The 24,533-nt window shown below is 40.3% G+C and overlaps 1 protein-coding gene across 3 annotated transcripts in view; it reads left to right on the top strand.

Moving 5' to 3' along the window:
• Positions 1 to 24,533, top strand: part of SLC24A2 (solute carrier family 24 member 2) — a 303,081-nt gene that overhangs the window by 194,387 nt on the left and 84,161 nt on the right. For 2 of the 3 annotated variants that reach the window (XM_033237445.1, XM_033237446.1), the window contains exon 5: positions 13,436 to 13,486. The exons of the other annotated variant lie outside the window; for it this stretch is intronic. In XM_033237445.1, coding sequence (XP_033093336.1) covers positions 13,436 to 13,486 — 51 coding nt within the window. The remainder of the gene's footprint in view (positions 1 to 13,435; positions 13,487 to 24,533) is intronic. 3 annotated transcript variants of the gene reach the window in all.

The raw sequence follows: 24,533 nt of genomic DNA, 5'->3' as shown, positions 1-24,533 counted from the left end.
GCAAGGATGTTATTATGTAGGTGCTTGGTCAATATTTGCTGTATAATGGAATATCTCCCTCTCTAGTCCTGGAGTCACTGCTGCAATGGGAAATGTTTGCTGTCTGCCTCACATATTCCTGATGAGTTCTCCCGTCTCCTTATTCCTCTCTTCCATCCAAATGCTTTGTTCTTCTCTCGTTTCCTTTCATTTTCTTCTCTTTAATATACTGTATAGTTCTTTCCTTTATTACATTCCCCAAGCCTAATTTTATATGTTCGGAGAATTACCATCGCAACAAGATGCTAAGATGTTTATTGTTTTAACCATTCATTCCTTTTGAAAAATCAAACACCTGTAAAATAATATCCACTTCTTAACTTAGTATTGAGTTTGAAAAGGAAATTGCAAAAAATGAAGGTTCTTATTCATTTTCTGTGGACTCTTGCACACTCTCCTACAATTATAGTAATTTCTCCTTCCTTGTGTAGATTCAAATTTTGATTTACATTTTTTCACTATAACAAATTATGTTGCTAATAGCAATATTTAACAAATTCGTACACTAGACACCTTAAGAAACATAAAAGCATAAAACATAAAAGTAGGAATAATACTTACCTAATGCACCTGTAATTGAACTAAAGCAAGCCGTGGGACTGGTACCAGTTCATACCCCATCAGGAACTGTGCCACACAGCAGGAGGTGAGCAGCCAGTGGGCGAGCATGACCACCTGAGCTCCACCTCCTGTCAGATCATAGGAGGCATTCAGTTCTCATAGGAGCACGAACTCTATGGTGAACTGTGCATATGAGGGATCTAGGTTGTGGCTCCTTATGAGAATCTAATGCCTGATGATCTGAAGTAGAACAGTTTCATCCCAAAACCATCCCCACCACTCACCCCACACCCACCCGTGGAAAAATTGTCTTCCACAAAAACCAGTCCCTGGTGCCAAAAATGTTGGGGACTGCTGAACTAAAGGATTATTTAAACATGAAAGCAATGAAGACCCCACTCACAAATGCAACAAAACCATAAAATACCAAGGATTAACCCAAAAGAAATATTTAAGAACTTCATGGCAAAAATCATCACAATCATCATTTCTGAAGAACATAAAAGATCTAAATAAATGCTAATATATTATAAAGATGTCAGTTCTCTCCAAATTAAACTCTATGTGCAACTCAATCCCAGTCCTAGTGTCCACCACTTTTGACAAAGAAGTACAAAAAAGATGTGCCCACCAGAGATCAAGAGGTATCATCAAGCAGCAGCTTTTAGATGTTCTGGCTGAAGTATTTAGGAGGAAGGTGAAGAGGCTGGATCAGAGGCCGCTGGGGTCTCCTCTGAGGTGGCTCTGGAGGGGCACACTGCCATAGGGTATAAGCACCACTGCCCTGGCCAGATTCACTAACTGCTCTTGGTGAGGCACTAAGCGGGGCAGGAAAGGGGCTTCCTAGAGCATTTGAATCACCCAGTTGAAGGGATGTGGCCGGCATTCCTGAAGCAGCGAGAGCACACATTCATGTAAGTGGCCTCCTGGCATAGCAAGCGCCCTGGTGCGTGTACAGCAGGCACGGCGCTGGACAGAGTGAGCACTGGCTGCAGGCAAGCAAGGTTTGCCAGACCCTCAGGAAATCCAGATCACTGTGTGAACCCTGAGGAGGGGCCTTTAGGGAAGTGTTCCTGGAGAAAGTGAGTTTTGAAAGCAGGTTCTTGAGGGAGGTGAGGAGCCTGGATGAGCAGAGGAACCGACTGGCTCACGGAAACCCCAAGCTATATATTGTTGTCCCAACCAAAACGTGGTTCCTTTGAAATGAGCAGGCATATGGCTCCTTGCCCACTGAACTAACGCTCTAGCAGTCTCTCCTGTTGAGGGGTGCTAGGGAAGTGCGAGTGTCTATGCGTGTGTGTGTGTGTGTGTGTGTGTGTGTGAGAGAGAGAGAGAGAGAGAGAGAGAGCGAGAGAGAGAGAGAGATTTCAGTGCAGGAAACTAGGGGCCTCAGAGATGGTGGAGAAGGAAAACAAGAAAGTGGAACTTGTAGTACCCACTCTGTGCCTCACACCCAAAAGTCATCTCATGTAATTCTCTCAGCAGTGGCTATGGGAAGTCATATGCATATTTTACCTCTGGGAGAACCACAGTTTCAAGGGGTGGCATGACTTGCTCGTAGTCACCGAGCTCCTAAGTCTGACTTCTGAACCTGGACACTTCACTCACACAGGACTCTTATCTATGGCCACACATGCTCACACATCTCTCTGTTCTATAAAGGCTTTCTAAGTCTTTAACATAGACACTTAATGTTAACTTGAAGCTGACACTAAGATTAAACTGTCACTTGCTTGCTGGGTTTGCTTTTTGTCTCACCAAATACCAGAGCTTATTTCTCTTTAGCTTCTATTTTAAAAAAAAAAAAAAAAAAAAAAAGCTTCAGAATGAGCTTTTATAAATTTTTGTTTGGTCCCAAAAGAAAGTCATTTCATGACCCTTTATCCAAAAGTGGAGAAGGTAACTCAAAGGCAGTTTTGTAACCTTTCTATCTTAAAATTTAGATCAGCTTATATTACCAAGATGTTTGCATGCAGCCTCCTCTTGGTAAGTGAATAGGCAAATGAGTGAAAATCTTCACTTGCGAAAAATAAAATCCAATCTACTGGCTGTGGTTTACTAAGATGACAGTAGTATCAATCCCTAGATAGAGGAGGACAGGCCATTAATGCCTCTCATAGAGCAAACACAGGACAAGTTAAATAGCTCCTCTCTTTAGGGAATAGTAAAGCGTTATTCTCATATTTGAATGTGAAAAATGGTTGAAACTGAATCTCTCTTTGTGTTGTACACATTATAAATTAATATTACTTGAGCCATAAGGGAATGTGAATGGTCTTACTGAAATAAGTGCTTTTGAGTATGAGAAAAGTTCCCTCTCTCTTTCTTTCTCCAATGAAAATGTTGACTTTGAAGTAAAGGCCACAAGGTATGTGGCCAAAAACTTGATTGATTGATTGATTGATTGATTGATTGATTTTTGAGACAGAGTCTCACTCTATCACCTAGACTGGAATGCAGTGGTGTGATCTTGGCTCACTGCCATCTCCACCTCCCAGGTTCAAGCGATTCTCCTGCCTCAGCCTCTTGAGGAGCTGTGATTACAGGCATGCACCACCATGTCTGGCTAATTTTTGTATTTTTAGTAGAGATGGGTTTCGCTATGTTGGCCAGGCTGGTCTCGAACTCCTGACCTCTGGTGATCCACCTGCCTCGGCCTCCCAGTGTGCTGGAATTACAGCCGTGAGCCACTGAGCCCTGCCCAAAAAAAATTGATTTTGATGGCATTTGAGCACAAACATATCATGAAGAAGGAAAAAGACAATGAAGTATCCATAAAATTAGAGCTTCATCTTTGTCCTCTGGAACTTATGCTCAAAAGGGAACTCCTTCAGAAAGGAAGACTCAGAGTTCCCAGAGATAAAAAGCAGCTGTCACAGATGCGATTACATGAGGGACCAAAAGATGGGGGCAGTCACTGAAGGTGAAGAAGCACTTTCATTTACCAAAGACTTCCCATACAAAATGTATATTGTTATATAAACATCATCTGTGATATGAGGGCATCCACAGGTGTTTTCTCCCAAATGGAAGGCGTTTACACTAAAGACACCTCTGAGTGTTTAATAAGTAGCAGGACCCTCACTTCACGGGATGAGGTTGAATGACTTGCATTCAGTGATGAGATGGCTTTCTCTGACACTAGGGAACACATTTTCTAGTTGGCTCTTCCATCTGGGATTTGCACTGGCCACAACTCTCATGTGTACATGCTGATCATATTGTAAACTCAATCCTCAACTGGCTGTCAGGATCCATTTCTCTCCTGACCTCACATTATCAGATCCACCAAATCTTGCCTCTTTACCTCAGCCATTGAAGGAATCATCTCACCCACAACAAACTGTCCGTCACAGGTTGTCCCCGAGCTCAAATGAGGCTATGTTATACACATGTGTACATACACGTTTGTAAAGAGTCAAGCAGCATTGTTGTTTATATAGTTTACAGGTCTATATTAGACTTGTTTAGTGTGTGTGTTCATATATTCATTCATTCATTCTTGAAACATACTGCCATTGCAAGCTGACATGAGTGGTAACCCCACTGGGGATGTTCTCCTTTACAGACCCCCACTACAGACAAGACTCTGGGTGAATATTTAGCCAGTGCTTGCCCCAGACTAGTTGACTCCCTGAACACCAGTTTAAATGCTGTTGTTGAACCTGACCTTTAGATATGCAGTTGCAGTAACCTATGTGGCTACTTCTCTTTGACCTCCCAGATAGCAGCACTTAAGCCCAAAAAACCAATATTGAATGTAGCTTTGTTTTTTACTCTAAGGCCCTGAGGCCATAACAACCAGTATTGGCAGGAATGAAATTCCATAGTAAATCAATCTCATTTTAGGAAATTATTTATGATTAAAATTCTCCTCTCCTATTTCTGGAAAAAAACTTTTATCCGGTTATTGATTTTTCTTTTTCATGCAGCACATTTCCATAGGTGATGCAGTAGGTCATGCAAGGTTTCCTATCTGGAACAGGTTATGACTATTTTCTTGAGCTGAGAGCTAAACCCCATCTTGTCAATGCTAGTGAGAATTAGACCATAAAGAGCTGATTCTAGGAGCCCAAAGGTGACATCACATAATGTGCCCATTTAGAAAAACCCTCTACCCTGCTTGGGGTGTGCATGGTGACCTCTTCCCATCAGATTCTTGGGAGGAATAGCAGAGTTAGTCATTGAGCAGCCACAGTGAGGAGCCAGCCACCTTGGTTTAAACCCCAGTTCTGCCTCTGACTAGCTGTGTGCCCTTGGGCAAGTTATTTAACTTCTCTGTAACTCAGTTTCCTCCTTTGTAAAATAGGAAAGATATTGGTATCTGTCACAGGCTGTTTAGTGTATTCAATGGAATGCTATTTGTAGGGCACGTAGAACAGTGCTTGCCACATCATTAGTTCTCTGTAGGCATTTGCCAAATAAGTTGCTATCAGTTGTTCATTTTTTCTTGCAGCCATCAACACTTTAGACAGCTTTCTGTGGTTCAATCATAAGACCTTGAATTATCTTTTCTATATTTTCTTTCCTCAAAAAGAAGCCTATTTATCATGTGCCATATCTTCAGGTCCTGGTATACCTATCTATAAGATATCGTGGGAACCGATTTTCTATTCATCAGCTTCTCATTGAGCAAAAGTTATCCCAAAGCTGTATAATTATAGCGTCTGTATTTACAGAGTTCTCCTATCCTTTGTACAATGAGAAGGAAATCATATGGCATGATACTTAATTCATTTCCTTCCAAAAGGCCAGATTTCATTTGGGTTCATAGCTGTTGAGCAGACTTGAAAAAAATTCTACCTGGGGTCCATAGGTGTTCAGCAGACTAAAAAAATTATCTTTCCAATATATTGATAAAAATCTACAAAAGCATTTACTCTATTAATTTTTTAATTCTGATGAAACATTCTTAGGCCATCCTTTGGGAGTCACTTGGGGGTCAGAAGATAATGGCATGCCCTAGCTCCTCCTGCGTAACCAAATCTCTGGTTTACTGGCAGGCATTTGCTATTTAATCTAAGGTGCATAACTATTTGGGAAAGGTATCTTAATCGTCCACCCTTTCTTTGCATCCTGGATTTTAAACTGACTTATGTAATCCCACTTATACAGTCTAGTATTTAATAGGAGTAATGGTACATGGAATACTTACAACAGATGGAATTTAAAGGGTTCTATGAACATTCTACTTTAAATTTATTCCTGTAAATTATTCATAATTTGGGGTGATTGTTTCTATTGTGGTAAAGAACCAAATATTCAGGAACATAATATGCCAGACAATACTGTAATGTAGAATATATCATTGTAAGGATCATTTTTACCTTGAATTACTTCACATCAGTGGCATTAATTTTATTTATGTCTTCCAGTCCTTTTCCCCTTAATTTCATTGTGTTCTCAAATTCTCTTGCCCTCTCATATTTCTCTTATCTCTTGCCTTTTTCCCTTCTTGGATGGCTGGAGTTTATTTTTTTTTTTTTTTCATTTTACTGGTTTTCCTCTCCTCCCCTTGGATATTTTTCTAATATTGTTGGATGCTTTCATGCACCAGAGGGTAGAAACTCGGCTGTACTGACCCAATAGCTGGATATAAATTAGCACTGATTCTCTCTGCCTAGCGAAAACTGCTGAATCCAGCCAGGCCACAAGATGGGATCCAGGAGTATATCCAAGTTGTTCTCTAGCCAGCATGCAGCATCTATTCTGTGCACCAGTATTTTCCGTCTCCATTTTTTAAAGACAGTGCTGCCATTTTGTCTTCTGTGTGCTGAGGACTCTCCTGATGGCTGTTTTGCATGATGTAAGTCCTCCTACTTTACTGAAGCAATGAAGGGAATTGCAAGAGTCAAGACCACACCTATGGGGCTTCCTCCCCATAGAGACACTATAAGCCAGAGTAATTGAAGCTGTGGAATTAGAACACTAAAATGGGAAGAATCATAAGTGTCAGTACCAAAGGCAACAAGAGTGAGGAAGATTAACAGAGCACTTTAAATAGATATTTAATTCAACTTAGCAGCATTTGTTGAACACATACGGAGTGCCCATTTATTCTGCTGGGTGCTGAAATTAACAAAATGAGTACAATGACTCTTTGCCCTAAAGGGCAGAAAACAAGTAGGTTAAGGTACATTTGATGAGATGAGCACAACAACAAAAGTGTATAGTTGGAACAGACACACAGGAGGAAAGTGATTTAACATTAGGGATGGGGGCATTTAGGAATGCTGCATGGAGGAGGGAACCTCAACAGGGTTCTGAAAGATTCAGTAAATTAGGAGACATAGTAAAATTCCAACACAAAATCACAGTATGTGCAGGATTGAGAGGTGTTGTATTTTCACTTTGTGTTTAAAATGATTACCTTGATAACGATGAGAAAGATAGGTGAAAGGTGCTGGGGGTAGACAGGTGGTAAGAAGGATGAGGGAAGAAGAGTGCAAATAAGACCAATGCAGTAGTCTAGGCAAAGCCTCAGACTAAGGCCAGGGCAGTGGAAATGGAGCAGAAAAGGTGGAATTGAGTACATTTGGGGTGGAATTAAACTTTGTGACTGGTTGGATTGTGAGTGTGGCTTACAGAAGCATCAACATCACCTTAGTGCCCCCCTCTCTCCCCTCGCCCTGTGGACCTTAGTCACATGTAATATAACCAAGCTCCTGTTTCTATGAAAGAAACCAATGGGCCTATCTGTACATAGCACCTCATAAATCCTTTTTTAAAAAAAGTAGAGGAAGATAATGGAATATTTTGCCACTTCTAAGGCTGGGTAATAAATGTGTTTGTAACTCCCAGTCCAGAATTGATAGGATTTGATGAGAAAGTACCTTTTGCTTGATTTTGTAAATATAATCTTTCCATTTATAGACATGCAAAAATGTACCCAAGATGATAGATGTCATTAATAAAAATGTTAGTTTCCTAACCCCCCTATCCACCTGCCCCCCAAAAAATTAAGAACATGTTTTAGAAATACTCTATTAGAAGAGCTCAAACAGATTATCTGAAATTAGAAATGAATTCCAGCTGTTGCATGGATGGTTTCAGATATTCTATGTTCCCTGCTATTCAAATCATATTTTTTCACTATCTTTAACAATATTATTTTTCCTTTCAAACTACAGCTGAAAAAGGGACCAGAGAAAATGTTGAATATTCAGCTTGAACTCTGAATTGATGCATGTGGAGGCAATAATAGTGACAATAGTGACAACTAATATTTATTGAATATTTACCATGTGCCTGCCAGACACTGGGCTAAGCATTTTATACAGATTAACTTATTTATCTTCCACATCAATCCTATAAGATAAGAACTTTTATTGTAACCATGTTACAAATAAGGACATTGAAGTTTAGAGTAGCTAAAAGGTTTACCCTAGACCACACGGGTCACTGATGGAGCTGGGTTCACACCCAGGATTGTTGGACCCCAGGAGCCACTCTTTTAACCACTGGACAATATACCACTTTCCTGAACAACTGAAGTCCCTTTTGAGCTTCCCTTTCAAAAACCAAAACCTAATGATCTTTATGTTATCTCTTTCTCTGAGTTGTAATTCTTTAATACCAATGTAACTGACATCAGGTCTCAAATGTACGTGATGTTAGATTATACAAAAGAATATAAATGACATTCATAGACTTCCTTTCGCATGACATCACCGGTCATTATTTTTGTCATTCTCTTTTTACCTGTTTCTTCTCCAATATAAACTTGTAAAAAGGATGTTAGAAACAATGTTCAAATCCTAGGTGGTCACTTGTGACATATTATCTTAGTCTGAACAACTCATCATTTACTAGATTTTGGCCCAATCATAGAATGATGGGTTCTATATGTATGAGCTTGAGCACTTCCAATGTTCCAGGCATAGCACAAAGCTCCTTTCAACAACATATTGAGGGAGGTACTAGGATGAGCCCCATTTTACAGATGAGGAAACTAAGGTTTTGAAAGGCTATGTTACTACAAAGTCCCACTGGTAATAAAAAGCAAAGTCTGGATTAGATCCCATATCTATCGACCCCAAAATTTCCACTGTGTTACAAGATCTCCTTGTTCTGCATTATAATGATAAGGTCTCTTGATACCAAAGTTCACTCTGATTTTTGAAGATCAGAAGAGTACTATGTATGGAGCTTCCTGACTAGTTTGAAGGAAAACCAACTGATGCACTAAAGTCATAATAATACCTACAATATAGTTAGTGAATATTATCTGTCAGTTACAGGTTAAGCACCTGCCATTCTCACCACTATTCTAGAATACAACTAGTATTTTTCTCATTTATGTAAGGGTGAGAACTAAGTCTCAAAAGACATTAGGTAACTTGCCCAAGGTCTCATGGCTAACAAGTGGCAGACCCAGTTGTCAAGTCAAGGTCTGTAAGTCTCCATACTATGCACGCACCCCTCATGCTTTATCATCACTTATCTCCTGGACTTTGTGAAAAAGGAAAAAAATATTCAAGCGAAGTGTCAGTGTTTAAAATTATCTTAAGATTGTTATTGAGATTTTTAATTACACAGTAAAAATGTGTCCGGAGTTGGTTCTTTCCAGTGGGTTCGTGGTCTCTCTGACTTCAAGAATGGAGCCACAGACCTTTCTGGTGAGTGTTACAGCTCTTAAAGATGGCACGGGCCCAAAGAGTGAACAGCAGCAAGATTTATTATGAAAAGCTAAAGAACAAAGCTTCCACAGCATGGAAGGGACCCAAGTGGGTTGCTGCTGCTGGCTGGGTTGGTCAGCTTTTATTCCCTTATTTGTCCCCTCCCATGTTCCGTTTCTGTCCTATCAGAATGCCCGTTTTTCAATCCTCCCTAAAATTGGCTACTTTTAGGATCCTATTGATTGGTGCATTTTACAGAGCGCTGATTGGTGCATTTTTACAGAGCACTGATTGGTGCATTTTACAATCCCCTTGCTGGCTACAGAGTGCTGATTGGTGTGTTTTTACAGAATGCTGATTGGTGCATTTTACAATCCCCTTGCTAGCTACAGAGCACTGATTGGTGTGTTTTACAGTGCTAGCTACAGAGTGCCAATTGGTGCATTTTACAATCTTCTTGCTAGACAGAAAAGTTCTCCAAGTTCCCACTCGACCCAGGAAGTCCAGCTGGCTTCACCTCTCAAAAAGATACTTGTAAAAGGCAGATTGTTTTGGGTTGATTCTCTTGTCTAGGTTGCTTATTGTTTTTCTTTTAAAATCCTTTTCAGAAACCTGTATATTCTATCCTACACACTCCCCCTCCCCAGCACACCTCAAAAGGACAGCAGCAGAACAGCACATTTAGGTCCTATTTTTCTTGCTTGATCATTCAGAGCATGTAAAATAAGGTGAAATATGGCCTGAATCAGCTCGTCACAGGACAGAAATCGGTAACCACTGATATTGCTAAGCAACACCACAGAGAAGCAAGGCTGAAAATGAGGTGGCAAATTTATAAGAAGTTGCAGAATCTGGGGACTCGCTTGGGCATTTCATTATGAACCATCTGCATGATCCATAGTAATGACCACACATTATTGTTCACTGTTCGAGGATGATAATTCCTACATAATTATATTGGCATCTCCTTCTGTGATGGTAACCTACCTTTCAGAACTTTCACCATATTTTCCATAATCGAGATCTGTCCCTGTGAGATAATTGGGAATTGTTACATCTAATGGGCAACTTTTATTCCTCCCCAAACTAAAATTTAAAACAAAACAAAAGAAGTCACTGTTTTGGCTAGTGTGATACAGAGCTAGAGGGGCAGTAATATACATAAGGGAAGAGATTTGTCATGGGATCATCACAGCTCAGTGACATGGGCTCCACCACGGTGACATGAAAGCAAGTGTGATTCTCGTGATGGGCAGCATTTACAATCGGATTACAGGCTCATCTCAAACACCGACCACCGGGTTCTGGAATGTCTTCTCCATCTGTATGGCTTCTTAGAGAAATGTTGTAGAGAAGAGGCACCAGGTGGTACCCAGAATGACATTCACAGGTGATGTATGGCTCTTCCAATTCTGGCTGCCTCTTGCTTCACTGATACAGCGAACAGTGCTAGATGATGTTAAATAATAGGCTCTTTAACTCCCTTACTTCTTTCCTCCTATCCCCCAAAAAACTAACCTTGGATTAGCCTCAGTTTGAATCCTAATCCAGTTGTGTTCAGAGTGCCTTGGTTATTCATTATGGGGAGTGTGCTGGTTGCAAGCCACGTTCCTATGCAGGTGAGTGCCTCCTGGGTCCTCTCAGCAAGACTAGGTCTTGCCACAGGCTATCAATAGACAGTGGCCAAGGCTACTTTCCAGGAGGCATCATGAGCTATCAGACCCCAGCCAGGTGCATGATGAGCTCTGGTGTATGCATGCATGCTGTTTGTCCTAGTCGCATGTCATTTCTCTTTCTGCACCTCCTGAGTCCCTGCTTCAGGTAGGAGGGCCTTGTGTCTCCTGGAGATGCTGCCCTATCCTCCTTAGGATGCTGCTGCTGAGTTCACCATCTCACCATCCTGTTGCTGTTAGTGCTAAAGACCGTATTCTAGCAGGCTGGTTTCCATCTCCATTCTTTTCTGACTCTTCTTCAGTAAACTGTAAACATGGTTCTCTTTGTTTGGGCAGATACCATTCTTCTGCTGCTTCCTCACTGTGCCTTGAGTTGCCACATCACTTGCTGTTATTCAGCTTTTCGCTACTCTTCTTCCTTCTCTTCCACCATCTTTAGCCTCATTTTTGTTATGTTCTGCCTAGTTCTTGTCCTTCAGTCCCATTCATCATCCAAGGAAGCAGCTAAGAAGCGATCTAGACATTGCCACGTTGTCGAGAATGTGTGAGCTTTGTCCGAAATGAACAGTTCCGATTCCAGCTGTGTACAAATAAAATGATAATTAAACAATATGAATGTATTTATTTATACATGATTCTGTAAGAGAAGAGGTGAGGAATAATATCATCTGCCACAAGTAGATGTTTGACAGTTGGGATTGATACGTGAAAATAAGTGTGTGCATACAGAGGTTTGCGTCCACAAAAACAGATCCGTAAAGATGCAATGATGTATTGTCACTGTGTAGAATATAGTTTACATCCAACTTTGCAAACACAGAGCCACCCACATTCTGTTTGCTGAGCAAATGGCAGAGAATGCCAGCTGCTTATTCCACTGCTTACCTCAGGGAAGGAAGAGAGGTCACAAAACAATTAGTTGGCTGATACGATTTGTTAATCTACTCCAAGATTACTCACACATGCAAACACATATATGTGAAGCCACTATGAACATATGTTTTATATTTATATGTTTTATATTTATGAAGGTATTTAGGTCGTTTAAGAATTCCAAACCTGTGCAATGTCAGATATATAATACTGTTCTTAAAATACCAAAATATATATATACACACACACATATATACACACATATATATACACACATATTTTTTTCACTGATGGAAATCCCCAGAAGCCATGAAAAAAAAATTTCTTTTTATTTACACAAAATTCAGTTTCTTTTTGAAGCACCTGCATCTTTTGTAATGTATCCAAGAAAAGCCAGAATAGGCAGCTCTTCGTAGAAACATAAACATGTGATTTTTCTCCCCAAGATATAATTTTGTACTGGTGCATTAAAACAATTTTAGATAGAAATCTAGGCACATGAAAAAATATGCAAATGATGTATCATATAACTATGAAATACAGGAATATTTATTATTGCATTTTAAGCTAGATCCTTCATCTTGCACACAAAACCCATCAATTTTAAGTTGATTCATATGAGGATTCCCAGCAGCTGGCCCAGTTAATGGGCCATGGGAGCATTCTGCAGAATCACAGGAATATCTCGAGTCTAATTAATGTCTTGAAGTTTATTGGGAGAGTGGTGTTGTGACCAGAAATTATATTTTTAACCTGCTCACAAAATTGCTTAAAACAATCTAGAATTTTCAGACAAACAAGGATAAAAGTTGCTATTTTAAAACTGAAGTAAGAAAACAGAAATGGTGTGTCCCCACTCCTTCTCTCCCCTCAACTGCAGCTGCCACTCCCACCAGCTCACTCAAAACAGCTCACATTCTGCCAGGGGTTTCCATTACAGGGGAGTCCACTGATGATCTGTACACAGAGGAGGAGCTGCTGGTCCTTGCCCGGCCTCCTGCTGTTTACAGAGCAGCCGCCAATGCCTTAGTCCTGGAGCTGTGGCTGCCCTGTCACCTATCTGAGCTGGTGGTCTTCCCTGGGAACATGCCTCCTTTTTCCTCCCAGAGCACTCTGTGTTGTTTGTCTAAAATCTAAGAAGAGAAAGAGAAGTTTAGAACATGGTTTTTCCTGTTAGATTTTCGTAGGTAGCCTTCCTTTTTCTCTAGGAAATGGTTCCGTTGGAGAAAAGCTGTGAAATGAACTTCTTGAACTGCTGTTCTGTGGCAAGGAATCACAGTGCCTGCAAACTTCCTTGAGCCTGGACGTTGTCCTTGTTCAGTCCCTTTCTCTTGGAGTGTCACCTGTATGAAAATTATAGGGTTACAATAGACCTGGGGTGAAGTTATCTTTGCCAAGTACTCTGTTTCATTGGATGTTAAAATAACTGTGCCCTATTCTGTAATGCAGGGCACACTCTACCCCCAGTAGCATAATATATTTAAAGTGATTTCTGAAAATGGGCCGTGAAAGCTGTCTGCCACATGGCCCATGTTTGCACATCTCCATGTAGTTACGATTGCAAAATTTGACAGTATAACTCTGAATCTGATTAATTAAAAATGTGTAAAAACAAAGTTCTTGCATTATAGCTCGTTCCTTATCTTTGTGTCTTTTACTGTGATGTTGTAGAACTTGGATCATATGGAAAACTAAAATATTATGACACAATGACTGAAGAAGGTAAGAATGATTTTAGAATTGTATGCATTGGCTTTTTTTCATTTATGGTGTCTGTTGCTTGCCCATTTTTTATTCTTTTTTTTTTTCCTCTTTGCATGACTTCAGTGACATTGTGTGACTTACTATTCTTTCTGCATTTTTGTCTAGTTTTTGCCATTGTGTTTATTTGGAATTGGAGACATACAATACCATGGGTAATCATGTTGTTCCATTCAAACAATTCAAACCATCATAATTATGTAACACACTCAGAGAAATGGTGTCAGTAATGTAAACACAAATACCCACTGTGCCAGTCAGTACCTTTCCCCCACATGCTCACAAAACATACGGAAGCATTCATCCAATAATTTTCTAATGTGTCCTTTATTTCAGAAGGGGATGTATGTTCTGGTGATTTTCTGATTTATGCAAAGGAATGAAAGATCTGAAGTAACTTCTATACCCAGAACCAGCTAGACACCTGATTCTGATGCAGAGGACTGTAGGCTCATGCCCTAGGTCCCTGCAGTCCCTATTGTATCAGATAAGAGCATTACTCTGAGAGGCTGGGTCCACCATTCCAGCCAGTAGCATTGTCTACATGAGGGTTCCCACTCCATGAGGACAGGCATCAACCATTTTCTCTGAGTAGAGATTTATTTAAAGTGTATTTATTAATGAATTCCAGGCACTATCCCAGAACATAGCCTTGTCCCAGGAAGAATCTCATTTCTAATGTAGGTTCGCCATGGAACAGCAATGTGAAGATTTTGAATTCTTGTAAAGGGAGCTGTCCTATTGCCTTAACCCCTATTTCATCCCATACATGCTGTGACTTTTTAATAATATACAGTATTTGTAAGTTATGAAAAACATTTAAGGTTTTTACATGACTTTTACATGGATACTGACAAGAAATTGAAAGGTACCCTCATAGAGGAATCAGCTCATTTTGTTCTTCAGCATGAGAGAGATACTCCCAAATGTGTTGCATATCTTGCTTTCAGCTTCTAATATTTCTAAGCTGCCTTAGCTTGCCAAAGATCTCCTAGTTGCTTTGCATGCAAGAAGTGAAACATCTGACAACCCCGGGTAAGAGGAAGCCCCTTCCCAGCCCTTCTCCACTCTGACTTTTGCACAACACATAGGCCCTTCTCTATTGCTAACCCTGTGCTTTTAAATTAACCGCTGTGGTATTTTCTAAAGCAGCAGGCCACTACTAGGATCTCAGACTGGGCCCTACCAACAGCTTGGGGAAATGCAGACCCATGGGCAGCAAGAGGTCCAATGGCAGAACCCTATGTGTAGGAATAAGTACCTGCTACCAAGGGGATAGAAGGAGCTATTTATAGCTTTAAGGAAGTCTCCTGTCCCAGCTGTTATTTTATTCTTGGCTTAGGAAGGGGAATTTGTTAGCATCTGCCTGACCTGTCAAGCCTTTTACTTTCTCTCTTTCCTCCATCCTGTCCATTACCTTCTATCATGAATGTCCTACCTCCTACGTGCCTTCTGTTTCCCTGCCATCCCCTTCTCCTTTCCTTCCTATTCTCACATCCATCTGAGCAAATGTTGTCCAAGTGTTCCCTTTCTTTCCTCCCTACGCCAGACAATTCAAGATAAGATGAAGATGCAAAATTCTACTTCCAATCTGATTCTATCACTTGATAACAACTGGGCTTTGGAAGCAGGAAAACCCAGCCAAAATCATTTCTGAAATGAGAACCATGACTGGTTGTGAGCAAAACTGTCAAATTGTGTTTGGGGGCCCTCCCTGGGTCACCCTTAACATACTTCATCCTTCTCTTGATTTTCCCATCCCCTCACACATATCCCTTTGTGTCCCATTCTTAGTTGAAAATTTATCCCCATTATAGTGATAGGTAATAACTGCAAAGGCAGCATTTTAAAAGTGTGTTATATGAAATTCTGGTTTCATATGATGTCACTAGGAATTTTGCAACAACAAGGAAAAAAAAGAAAAAGAAAAAGCAGGCCGGGCGCGGTGGCTCAAGCCTGTAATCCCAGCACTTTGGGAGGCCGAGACGGGCGGATCACGAGGTCAGGAGATTGAAACCGTTCTGGCTAACATGGTGAAACCCGTCTCTACTAAAAAATACAAAAAACTAGCTGGGCGAGGTGGCGGGCGCCTGTAGTCCCAGCTACTCGGGAGGCTGAGGCAGGAGAATGGCGTAAGCCCGGAGGCGCAGCTTGCAGTGAGCTGAGATCCGGCCACTGCACTCCAGCCTGGGCGACAGAGCCAGACTCCGTCTCAAAAAAAAAAAAAAAAAAAGAAAAAGAAAAAGCAAACAGGCAAGACTGATTCCATAAATAAGTAGGAGAGCTTCTGAGTTAAGTTAAATAGGTCTCTTTATCATGTGACTTCTCAAGAGTTTTCAATATGCTGCTGTGTACTGCAGCATATAATAAATTGCAAAGAGGGATAGAGTAGACAGTGTTTCCCAGACTTTCTGATATGGAGCTTCTTGTGGAACCTTGGTGGAAATGCTGGTTAAAGTTAATCCTTCACCTAGAACAGGAACCTCTGAAAGATTTTTAAATCTTCTAAATATATAGCAATCCCTTTCAAGTACTAGAAAAAGAATATTTTGGAATAGCAGCTCTCATCTAGCCACCTAAAGTCACATCCTTTGACAGCTACCTCAATGACAAGCCAAGTCTGGCTTAAACCTAATTCTGGTACTCCATCTAAAAGTCTCAAAGCCAGCTCAGTAACCTCAGATCTGGTAGAAGCCAGGCATGGCCTCTTCAAACTCTCAAGGGCCTCTCCCCTCCCACTGGAAAATAAGAATAACATATGTGATTTATGTCCCTTTCATGTTGTACAATTTAAGGAAGTAGAATAAAGACGAAGATGTTTGGGGCAGTAACTGTGGCCTAGCTAGCCTTTGAGAAATATCCCGTCCATTTAAGCATTTGCTCAATTTTAGAATTGTGACTAGCTTTTGAGCAAGGCTTTGTTGTGATTGCTCATGTGACAAGTCCTTATTTATAACTGTTTCCAGGGAATTCTCTGGATGTCGTGTGAGGTCAGTGACTTACAGTGAAGCCTGGGTCTTTTTTTTATTGTTGTTGTTTTCCGTAAGTGGACCAAATGGAAAGATGCATTATATATGCCACCCTGTATCCAAAAAAGATGATTTCTAAGTATAGAGAATTTTGCTACATATATTCAGCTTATTATTTTTAAGCACCTATTGTATACAAATTATTCTGCTAGGTGCTTTGGGGAAACAAGAGTAAAGGGCAGGTGATTTTAAAAACAGTTAAAATTAATCCATGATTTAAGATTTCTACTGTGGTAAATGTTTGGATTTGTAACTAAAAGGGAATACTTTTCATCATTTTAAAGGTCTATTTCACTTATGTAATAGCACATTAGGAATTATCTAATGTAATATTTGCTATATTTAACCATATTAATAAAGACTTTGGATTAAAAAATAACACACGCAATCACTGAGACACCAGGAAGAAAATGGTAAGTACCACAGGTGTTCAGAAGATGACAGACTACAGGGGAGGAAAGTTTGCTTTCCATGGAAGTTGGGCGGGTGAGGTGTGGGAGGAGATTTTGTGGAGAAGGTGATCTTTGAACTGAGCCCTAAAGAATTAGTAAATAAGAGGTAAATCAGAAAAGGAGGATGACCTACTAGGCTAAGAAAGGGGTGAAGGGATGGGCGCACACCAACGTTCACTGGGTGCCTCCCACTTGCTGGGTGCAGTGCTGTGAGCTTATATATATTCTGTATCATCTTTCCTCATAATGATCACAAAAGGTAGATTTTATTGAAGAGGAGAAAAACAAGGCTCAAAGAGTTATTTTATTAGATGAGGAAACTAAGACTCAGAGAAGCAAACTAATTTGTTCTGGGACTCAGAAGTGGTAAGTGGTGATGCAGACCCTGAACTCAGCACTGTGTCCCGCCAAAGCCCCACCCTTTGGGCTTCACTGCAGCTTATACAAGATGGGGAGTGGAACAGGGGCAGATGGAATTGGCTACAGCATAGGGAGTGGGAAGAAAGCCTTGATGGAGACCATAGACTAAGAATGGGGGCATCATGATGTGGACAACAATGAGCTATTGAAGAAAACATTTCTCCCTACATGAGCACTTTGCCTTGAAAAGGTTATTTTAATAAAACAATATATTTACTCTCACACGCAAGACAAAATCATGATGTTTGAAAACTTTTTCCTTGTCCTCCGAGCCCTTTCCCCCTCCCCTCTCTCTCTCAGCACTAAGGCACTCTAGAACCTCACTGGAGCAGCTCCCAGGGCCACACCCAACCTCTTCACCCACCCCAAGCCAATCCGAATTTTATCCACCTATTTATTTATTCTTTCATCAATACCCGGTATGTACCAGGTGCTGGATTGGGGGGCAGAGCGGAGGAGATTAAAAACAGTTCTCCTAAAGAATTCATGACCTTGTGGGAGACACAGGCATGAGATGAGTAGACCCTAGGTGCTGGAAGAGCCCAGTGGAAGGCACCTTTCTTAGCCTTGGGAAATGCGGGCAGGCAGAATTCATAAAGCCCACAGCACTGCGCCTGGCCGGTGATGTCTCCACTGCCATGTTCATGTGTCCCAAGATGACAACCTGTCTTACCTGCCACCTGTACTAATACATTCACTTAGTAATAACTGAGCACCTCTGAATGAGAGACATTTTGCTAGAAATGATAAATTAGTGAGCTTTACTCCTCTCAGGGACTTTGCCTCTGTAACAAGATGTTTCTGGGGACAAAAATGTCTTTTGGTAACTTCAGCTCTCCCTACACAGGCAGCAGTCACCTTATCTTCTCATACAGTGATACTGCATATTTTTAGAAGAGCAATCTCCAACTTTTAAAGTTAATAATGCATAGCTTGTTTCTCATCTGCAGATACCCAAATTTCATACCATTCTCATTCTGGAAAATTCTCAATAAATTGAACTTGGCTTTTTTCCTAAAATTACTCTGAATAATAATATAGAATGCTAGTTCAAAAGTAGGCAAGTTTGTGTGATGGGACAGATGGATTAAAAGGAGAAAAGACCTTTCCACCAATGGCGGTATATAGAATTAGTAATTTTTGCTCTACAAAGGTAAATGTTTCACAGAGACATGTAGGTAGGTAGGTGGGTGGGTAGGTAGGTTGCTGGGTAGACAGATATCCCAACTAATATCTTGCAATGAAGCAATATGTGGGGAAAGTTGTCTCCACTGTATTGTCCTAAACTGTCTGCCATTTAACCAAAGACATTTCCAGAAAAATAATTTCACCACTATTTAAAAAGTCAATCCTTGTTCATTTGTATAAGGGAGAAAACGGTAGAAAAGTTGTGATATCAAGGGAAAAAATTATAACAACCTTTTCCATAATTAAATTAAGCCTACTGTTTCATGGCAACCAACTGCCCCTTCACCAAGCTGAAAAACTAATAATGTCTTATGTGAATCATGGGGTCCTAAATTAGGCATGTGGCTGTTTTGAAACCCCCATTATTTCAAAGAAACAAAAGTATATTAAGGTCACATCGTCCAGCTGATCATTTGATGTTCTTAGTTGCACGAAATAGTCTAATTCTTTTCAAAGAACAATTAAGTTTTGGAATACCATTCAGCAATGTTTTTCATTGCCCAGGATATATCCACTAAATAATGTTATTTTAAAATAAGTCCTTCTTGTTATCTGTGACCTTCATAGGACATTTTAATCCTTGCATGAATGGATGAGACTGTGTCATACACACTGATATATCAGGCAAAATAGCTTTAGCTATATATAGCAGAAAATCCAAATTAACAGTGACTTAAATAAGGTGAAAGTTTATTTTTCTCTCAAGTATAAGAATTCTAGTAGCAGACAATACATGGCAGCTCTAGCAGCTCCACAATGATTCAAGACCCAGGCTCCTTCCATCCTTCCGCTCTACCACACTAGTGTATGATTTGTAACCTCAAGGGCACCTCATGGTCCAAGATAGCGGCTCTGGAGCTCCAGCCATCACATCTGTATTCCTGGAAGGAGGAAAGGTCAAAGTGATTTTCTCTAGATATTTTGTCTTATTTTTAAGGCACTTTCCCTGAAGACCCTCTGAGTAAAATTTGTTCAAAACTCAGTCATATGACTACCTAGTTTCAGTGATATAGGAATTTGGAAATGTAGTTTGTTAAACTGGGTGAATTGCTGTCCCCCATAATTTAGGCATTATGTCATTAGGAAATGAAAATGGAATAGATATTGGATAGGCAACTTGCAGTCTCTCCTCAACAGGGAAATCTCACTTTCATGTAACTGTGTGTTGGTGGAGAAGACTGAGAATAGAGCAAGCTATAGGAGGGAGCTTGAGCGCTCATGTTAAATTTAGGATGCCTATGAGACATCCAAATGGAGATGTTGAGAAAGTGGTGGGTGTAGGAGTATGGAGCATGAGATAGAGGTCAGGTAGAGCTGTAGATGTAAATTTGGGAGTCATAAAATGTACGTGTTATTTAAAGCTACAGAACTGGACTATAATACCTAGCTAATTGATAGAGAAGAGAAGGCCAAGAATTGAGCCCTGGGAACTCCAAAGTCTAGAGTCTGGGAAGAAAGGGGAGACCCAGCAAAGGACACTAAGGTGGGAAGAAAACCAGGATAGAATGGTGTCTCTGGAGCTGAGTGAAGATCATGTTAAAGGAGGGCAGTGAAAAGGTGAGAGCATCAATGAATTGACCAGTAAGATCAAAGAACCATTGTAGTAGAAAGAGAAAAGAGTGATGGACAGAAAGTGGGATGCTTCAAATTGGGGGATTTTTGATTTGCCAAAAACTTAAATTGGGGTTTTGGAAGTGATGCAGTTATTGCTAGTGATGAGGTGTAGGCTTGCCACAGGAGTGGATGAATGAGGACGAAGGGAGCTGGGAGTGAGTAGGTGAAGGCACTAAGGTAAGGAGCCAGGTGTTGCAGGGCTCACCTAAAAAAAGTCATCACAGATGGGGGGTGGGGGGACAGAAGTAAGGACAGAGAGGAAAATAAATGAGCTAGGTTCTACAATCTTCAGGAATGAATGGAGGGAAACCAGGAAGTCAGCTTGGGTAGAAGGGGTTATTGGTTTGTGCTCCCAAGGAGAGAGGAAAAGTGGGCTAGAAGTAATAAGAAACGGCAGGAGGGAGAGCAGGGTGTTTGGAGGAGCAGGCAGCTGCCACTTTTCAGGGGCTACAGGAGAAAAGGGGCCTTCAGGAAATAGTCAAGTTTCAGTAGGAGTAAGAAGACAAAGAGAATTTTCAGAAAAAAAGGTGAAGGATCTGGGAGATTCACTGGTGCCAAGAGTGGCAGATTGAGTCAGGTCGGGGACAGTCAGGGCTGTCTGGATATGAGGGTCTGGATGTTGATAAGTGACCTGGAATCTCTGCTAAAGTGAACGAGGATGTAGCATGTAGTTAGGAAACAACTTGAAAATGTGTTAGAAGTTGCTACTACAGCCTCTTTCTTGAAATCGGTCCCATGGGCAGTTTGCCATGGTAAAGCAGGGTCTGTCTTTCCAGGAGAGGGGAGCTTTGGGGACCCTCTTAAGTCTAGCTGATTGGGAAAGCACATCAGCCTTCCTCAATTCAGAGAAAGAGCGTTCAGCCCAGCATAGGAAGACCTCTCCTACAGACATACCCAAAGATGGAATGGCCTGCCTCAGAAGGGAGCGAGTCCCTTTGTCTAGAGAAGCCAGGGAAGCCTCCACCCAAAGAGTGTTCAGATACTGGATACTTTGATGCCCCTTCTTTTGCCATGCTCAAGATTCTGTCTCTATCAAGTGTAATGATAGACATTGATCCTCAGTGTACTGAAACCCTGTGAAAACTTGATCTTGTATTTTGAGTAAGCTGCCACCAAGACTATAGTAGGTAGGTTCCTGGGTCACAGCATCTGAAATAAAAGGCTTGTATATTATTTGATCTAGTTCATATCCAAAGTCTTTATTAATATGTTTAAGTATAGCAAATAGTACATTAGATACTTCCTAATGTGCTATTACATAAGTGATAAGTGACACTTATTACATAAGTGAAATAGACCTTTAAAATGATGAAAAATATTCCCTTTTAGTTACAAATCCAAACGTTTACCACAGTAGAAATCTTAAATCATGGATTAATTTAAACTATTTTTTGCTACATAAACATTACATGCACACATAAGTTAAAAAAACAAACACTACATAAGGAAAGACAATAAGAGTAAGTCTCCTTCCTACCCCAAATTCCATTCATTCCCTAGAGATGACCATTTTTATCAGTTTCTTTTCTAACCTGGCTTTTGTTATTAATTGTGTCTTGGAGATCTTTCCACATCAGCACATTTAGACTTTCTTCATTCATTTTAACAACTACTTAGTATTTCACTGCATGGCTGTTCCATGGTTGGTTCAATCAGTATGCTGTTGATGAACATTTAGGATATTTTCATTTCCTGTTGATTTATTTAGTTATTACAACAATGCTACATGAGTATCCTCTTTAGCCATTGAGCAAATTCTACTGAGTAGAAGACATATACATATAAAATTAATTTCTGAAGATAGAAATGCCAGATCAAAGAGTATATACATTTCAAAATTTGAAAGATATTTGTCAAATTGCCCTCCAAAAGAATTGCACCAGTTTATGCTCACACTAATAATGAATGAGAGAGTCTCAGACAGCAAATTTTTTTTTTTTTTTTTTTTTTTTTTTTAGACAGAGTCTCACTCTGTTGCCCAGGCTGTAGTGCAGCAATACGATCTCGGCTTACTGCTGCCTCCGCCTCCCAGGTAGCAGCAATTCTCCTGCCTCAGCCTCCCAGGTAGCTGGGATTACAGGCAGGCACCACCATGATCGGCTAACTTTTGTATTTTTAGTAGAGATGGGGTTTCACCATGTTGACCAGGCTGGTCTTGAGTCCTGACCTCAAGTGATCTGCCTGTCTCAGCCTCCCAATGTGCTAGGATTACAGGCGTGAGCCACCACACGGGGCCTCAAACAGCAAATTGAAATAAGTTATTTGAAGAGAGACTCAAATTGACTTCATTACAAAGCACATAAGCCTTTGTAATATAACTACCTTCTAATTTACTTGTTTTAGAAACCTGAGTTTTTACCAAAGTTGGGTTAAATACAGGATGCAGTTATGGTAGAAGTATTTGACCTCTCTAAATTAAATGACAAGGCCGATTTCCTACACAGAATATCCAATTTCCACTGCAGTGCGTGCCCTTCATACCTCAAGATCATTGCTATCCCTATAAAAAGTCTGAGGAGCACACTGCAAGTTGACTTTCTACCTTACAATTACCAAAGCAGGGAGCCCCTACTGTGCACAGACACCATTTCCAATATCGTGCTATCATTCATCCCAAATTTATGGCTTAACTCATGCAGTTCAAACTTTCATAACCAGAGGATTTTTCTGGGCACTTGAATAGATGTCTCTGTAAGGCTGGGCCTTATCAAAATAAAAAAACTGTATTGAACCAGTACTAGCCACATTACTGCTTCAGAGATGTATTCTTATAAGCATCTCCCTGGGGCTGGATCTTAGGAAGACAGCAGGCTAGTCTGTGTGCATAACCAGACTAACCAGCTAGCAACCAGCATCAGGTCTGTTAGAAAGACCAAACCAGCTATGTGGGTAAAGCCACAGTCTTCCTGAAAACCAGGACCAAGGAATTCTACTTAGAATACATCCAGCTTTTCAAACTTCATTGCATCTTATTTTCATGATCTAAACTGTCAGCAGTAAAAGCAGAAAGATTGGACTTGGCAAAGAAAGGCAGATTTTGCCACATTGCATATGTAGAAGGTGTTAAATGGCAGCAGAAGGCAAATTGTGGATGCTTCTTTTTGTGTGTTACTGACATCTCTAGAGATAAAGATTGAAGTTGCCTTCATCAGTCAAACCTGAATACTGTTATTATAAATTAATAATATGATCCCACCCAACTCATGAAGCTCTTTAAAAAAAAAAAAGATGGGAATTTGTTATACTTGGAGGCTGGCATGTTCAATTAGGTATGGTGAGTTTCTCTTTTGATTAGATCTAAAGTGAACCAAATCATCTCATTTTAGTCATGAGCCTCTAAGCCTTTAGTTAAGGACTCTCAGCATGTGCCAGCGCTTCTGCTGCTAACCCAAGTTTCAAATGAGATTTACAGGTACCAAATTACAATGTAAAGTTGAGGACTCAAATAAAAATAGAAACTAAGAACTCAGATTAAGTGAAAATTCATAGACATGAAACCTAGGGGACAATACATGCTATAAGTTCACAAAATAGGGGCAACTACTGAATACATGTTAGCCAAATATAAAATCTTCCACTTTACAATAAAATAAATGATTGGGTAATATATAGGTTCCTCAAAAGAACTATTTTGTTTGATTCTGTTTTTTATATATAGGTCATCATAATCTTTCAACACATATTTCTTGAGCACCTACTATTTTCCAGATACAGTAAATCAGATCAAAACTCTCCCCAAATGAATAATGTCACAACCCACTTGCAGAGAGACATACCCAAAATATGGGCTTTGACAAAATAACTCTGAAGAGAATTTTTATGCCCATTAGGAGGTAGTTGGGTTAAATGCTGGCAGGTCTTAGGATATGAGGCCTGCCTTTTTAGTAAAGTGATTCTTCATTCGTTTATCTCTTAGACATCTAGAGTTGCAGGGATGGGAACAAAAGGAGACATTTAAAGCTTCTGTCTAGCAGTCTCTACCTGGCTCAGAACTCCAAATCTGAGAATCAGGCAAACCTCTGAGAATTTCTTTGTGTGAGCCATTTGTGTCTGTATATATGAGATTGAAGTGTTCAAAAGATTAAGTTCCTAAAACAATGAAGCAGGTGACCTGAAATGATAAAGAACATCAGCTCTCAAGCACTGTCAGAATCAGCCACGATCAGTAAGTTAGCCCTTTTCCTGAAACATCATATTCTGCAGTCTGATACCTGCTGGGAGTTTTTCGGTTTGTAAAATGCCAATTACATCTGAACTCAATTAGATTATCTTTAAAAAAAAAAAAAAAAAAAAAAAGGAGGGGGT

This window comes from Trachypithecus francoisi, unplaced genomic scaffold (assembly GCF_009764315.1).
Source record: "Trachypithecus francoisi isolate TF-2019V2 unplaced genomic scaffold, Tfra_2.0 Lachesis_group16, whole genome shotgun sequence".
NCBI classification, from domain to species: domain Eukaryota; kingdom Metazoa; phylum Chordata; class Mammalia; order Primates; family Cercopithecidae; genus Trachypithecus; species Trachypithecus francoisi.
The sequence above is the reverse complement of the archived record's forward strand: the minus strand, read 5'-3'. Positions and strand labels throughout refer to the sequence as shown.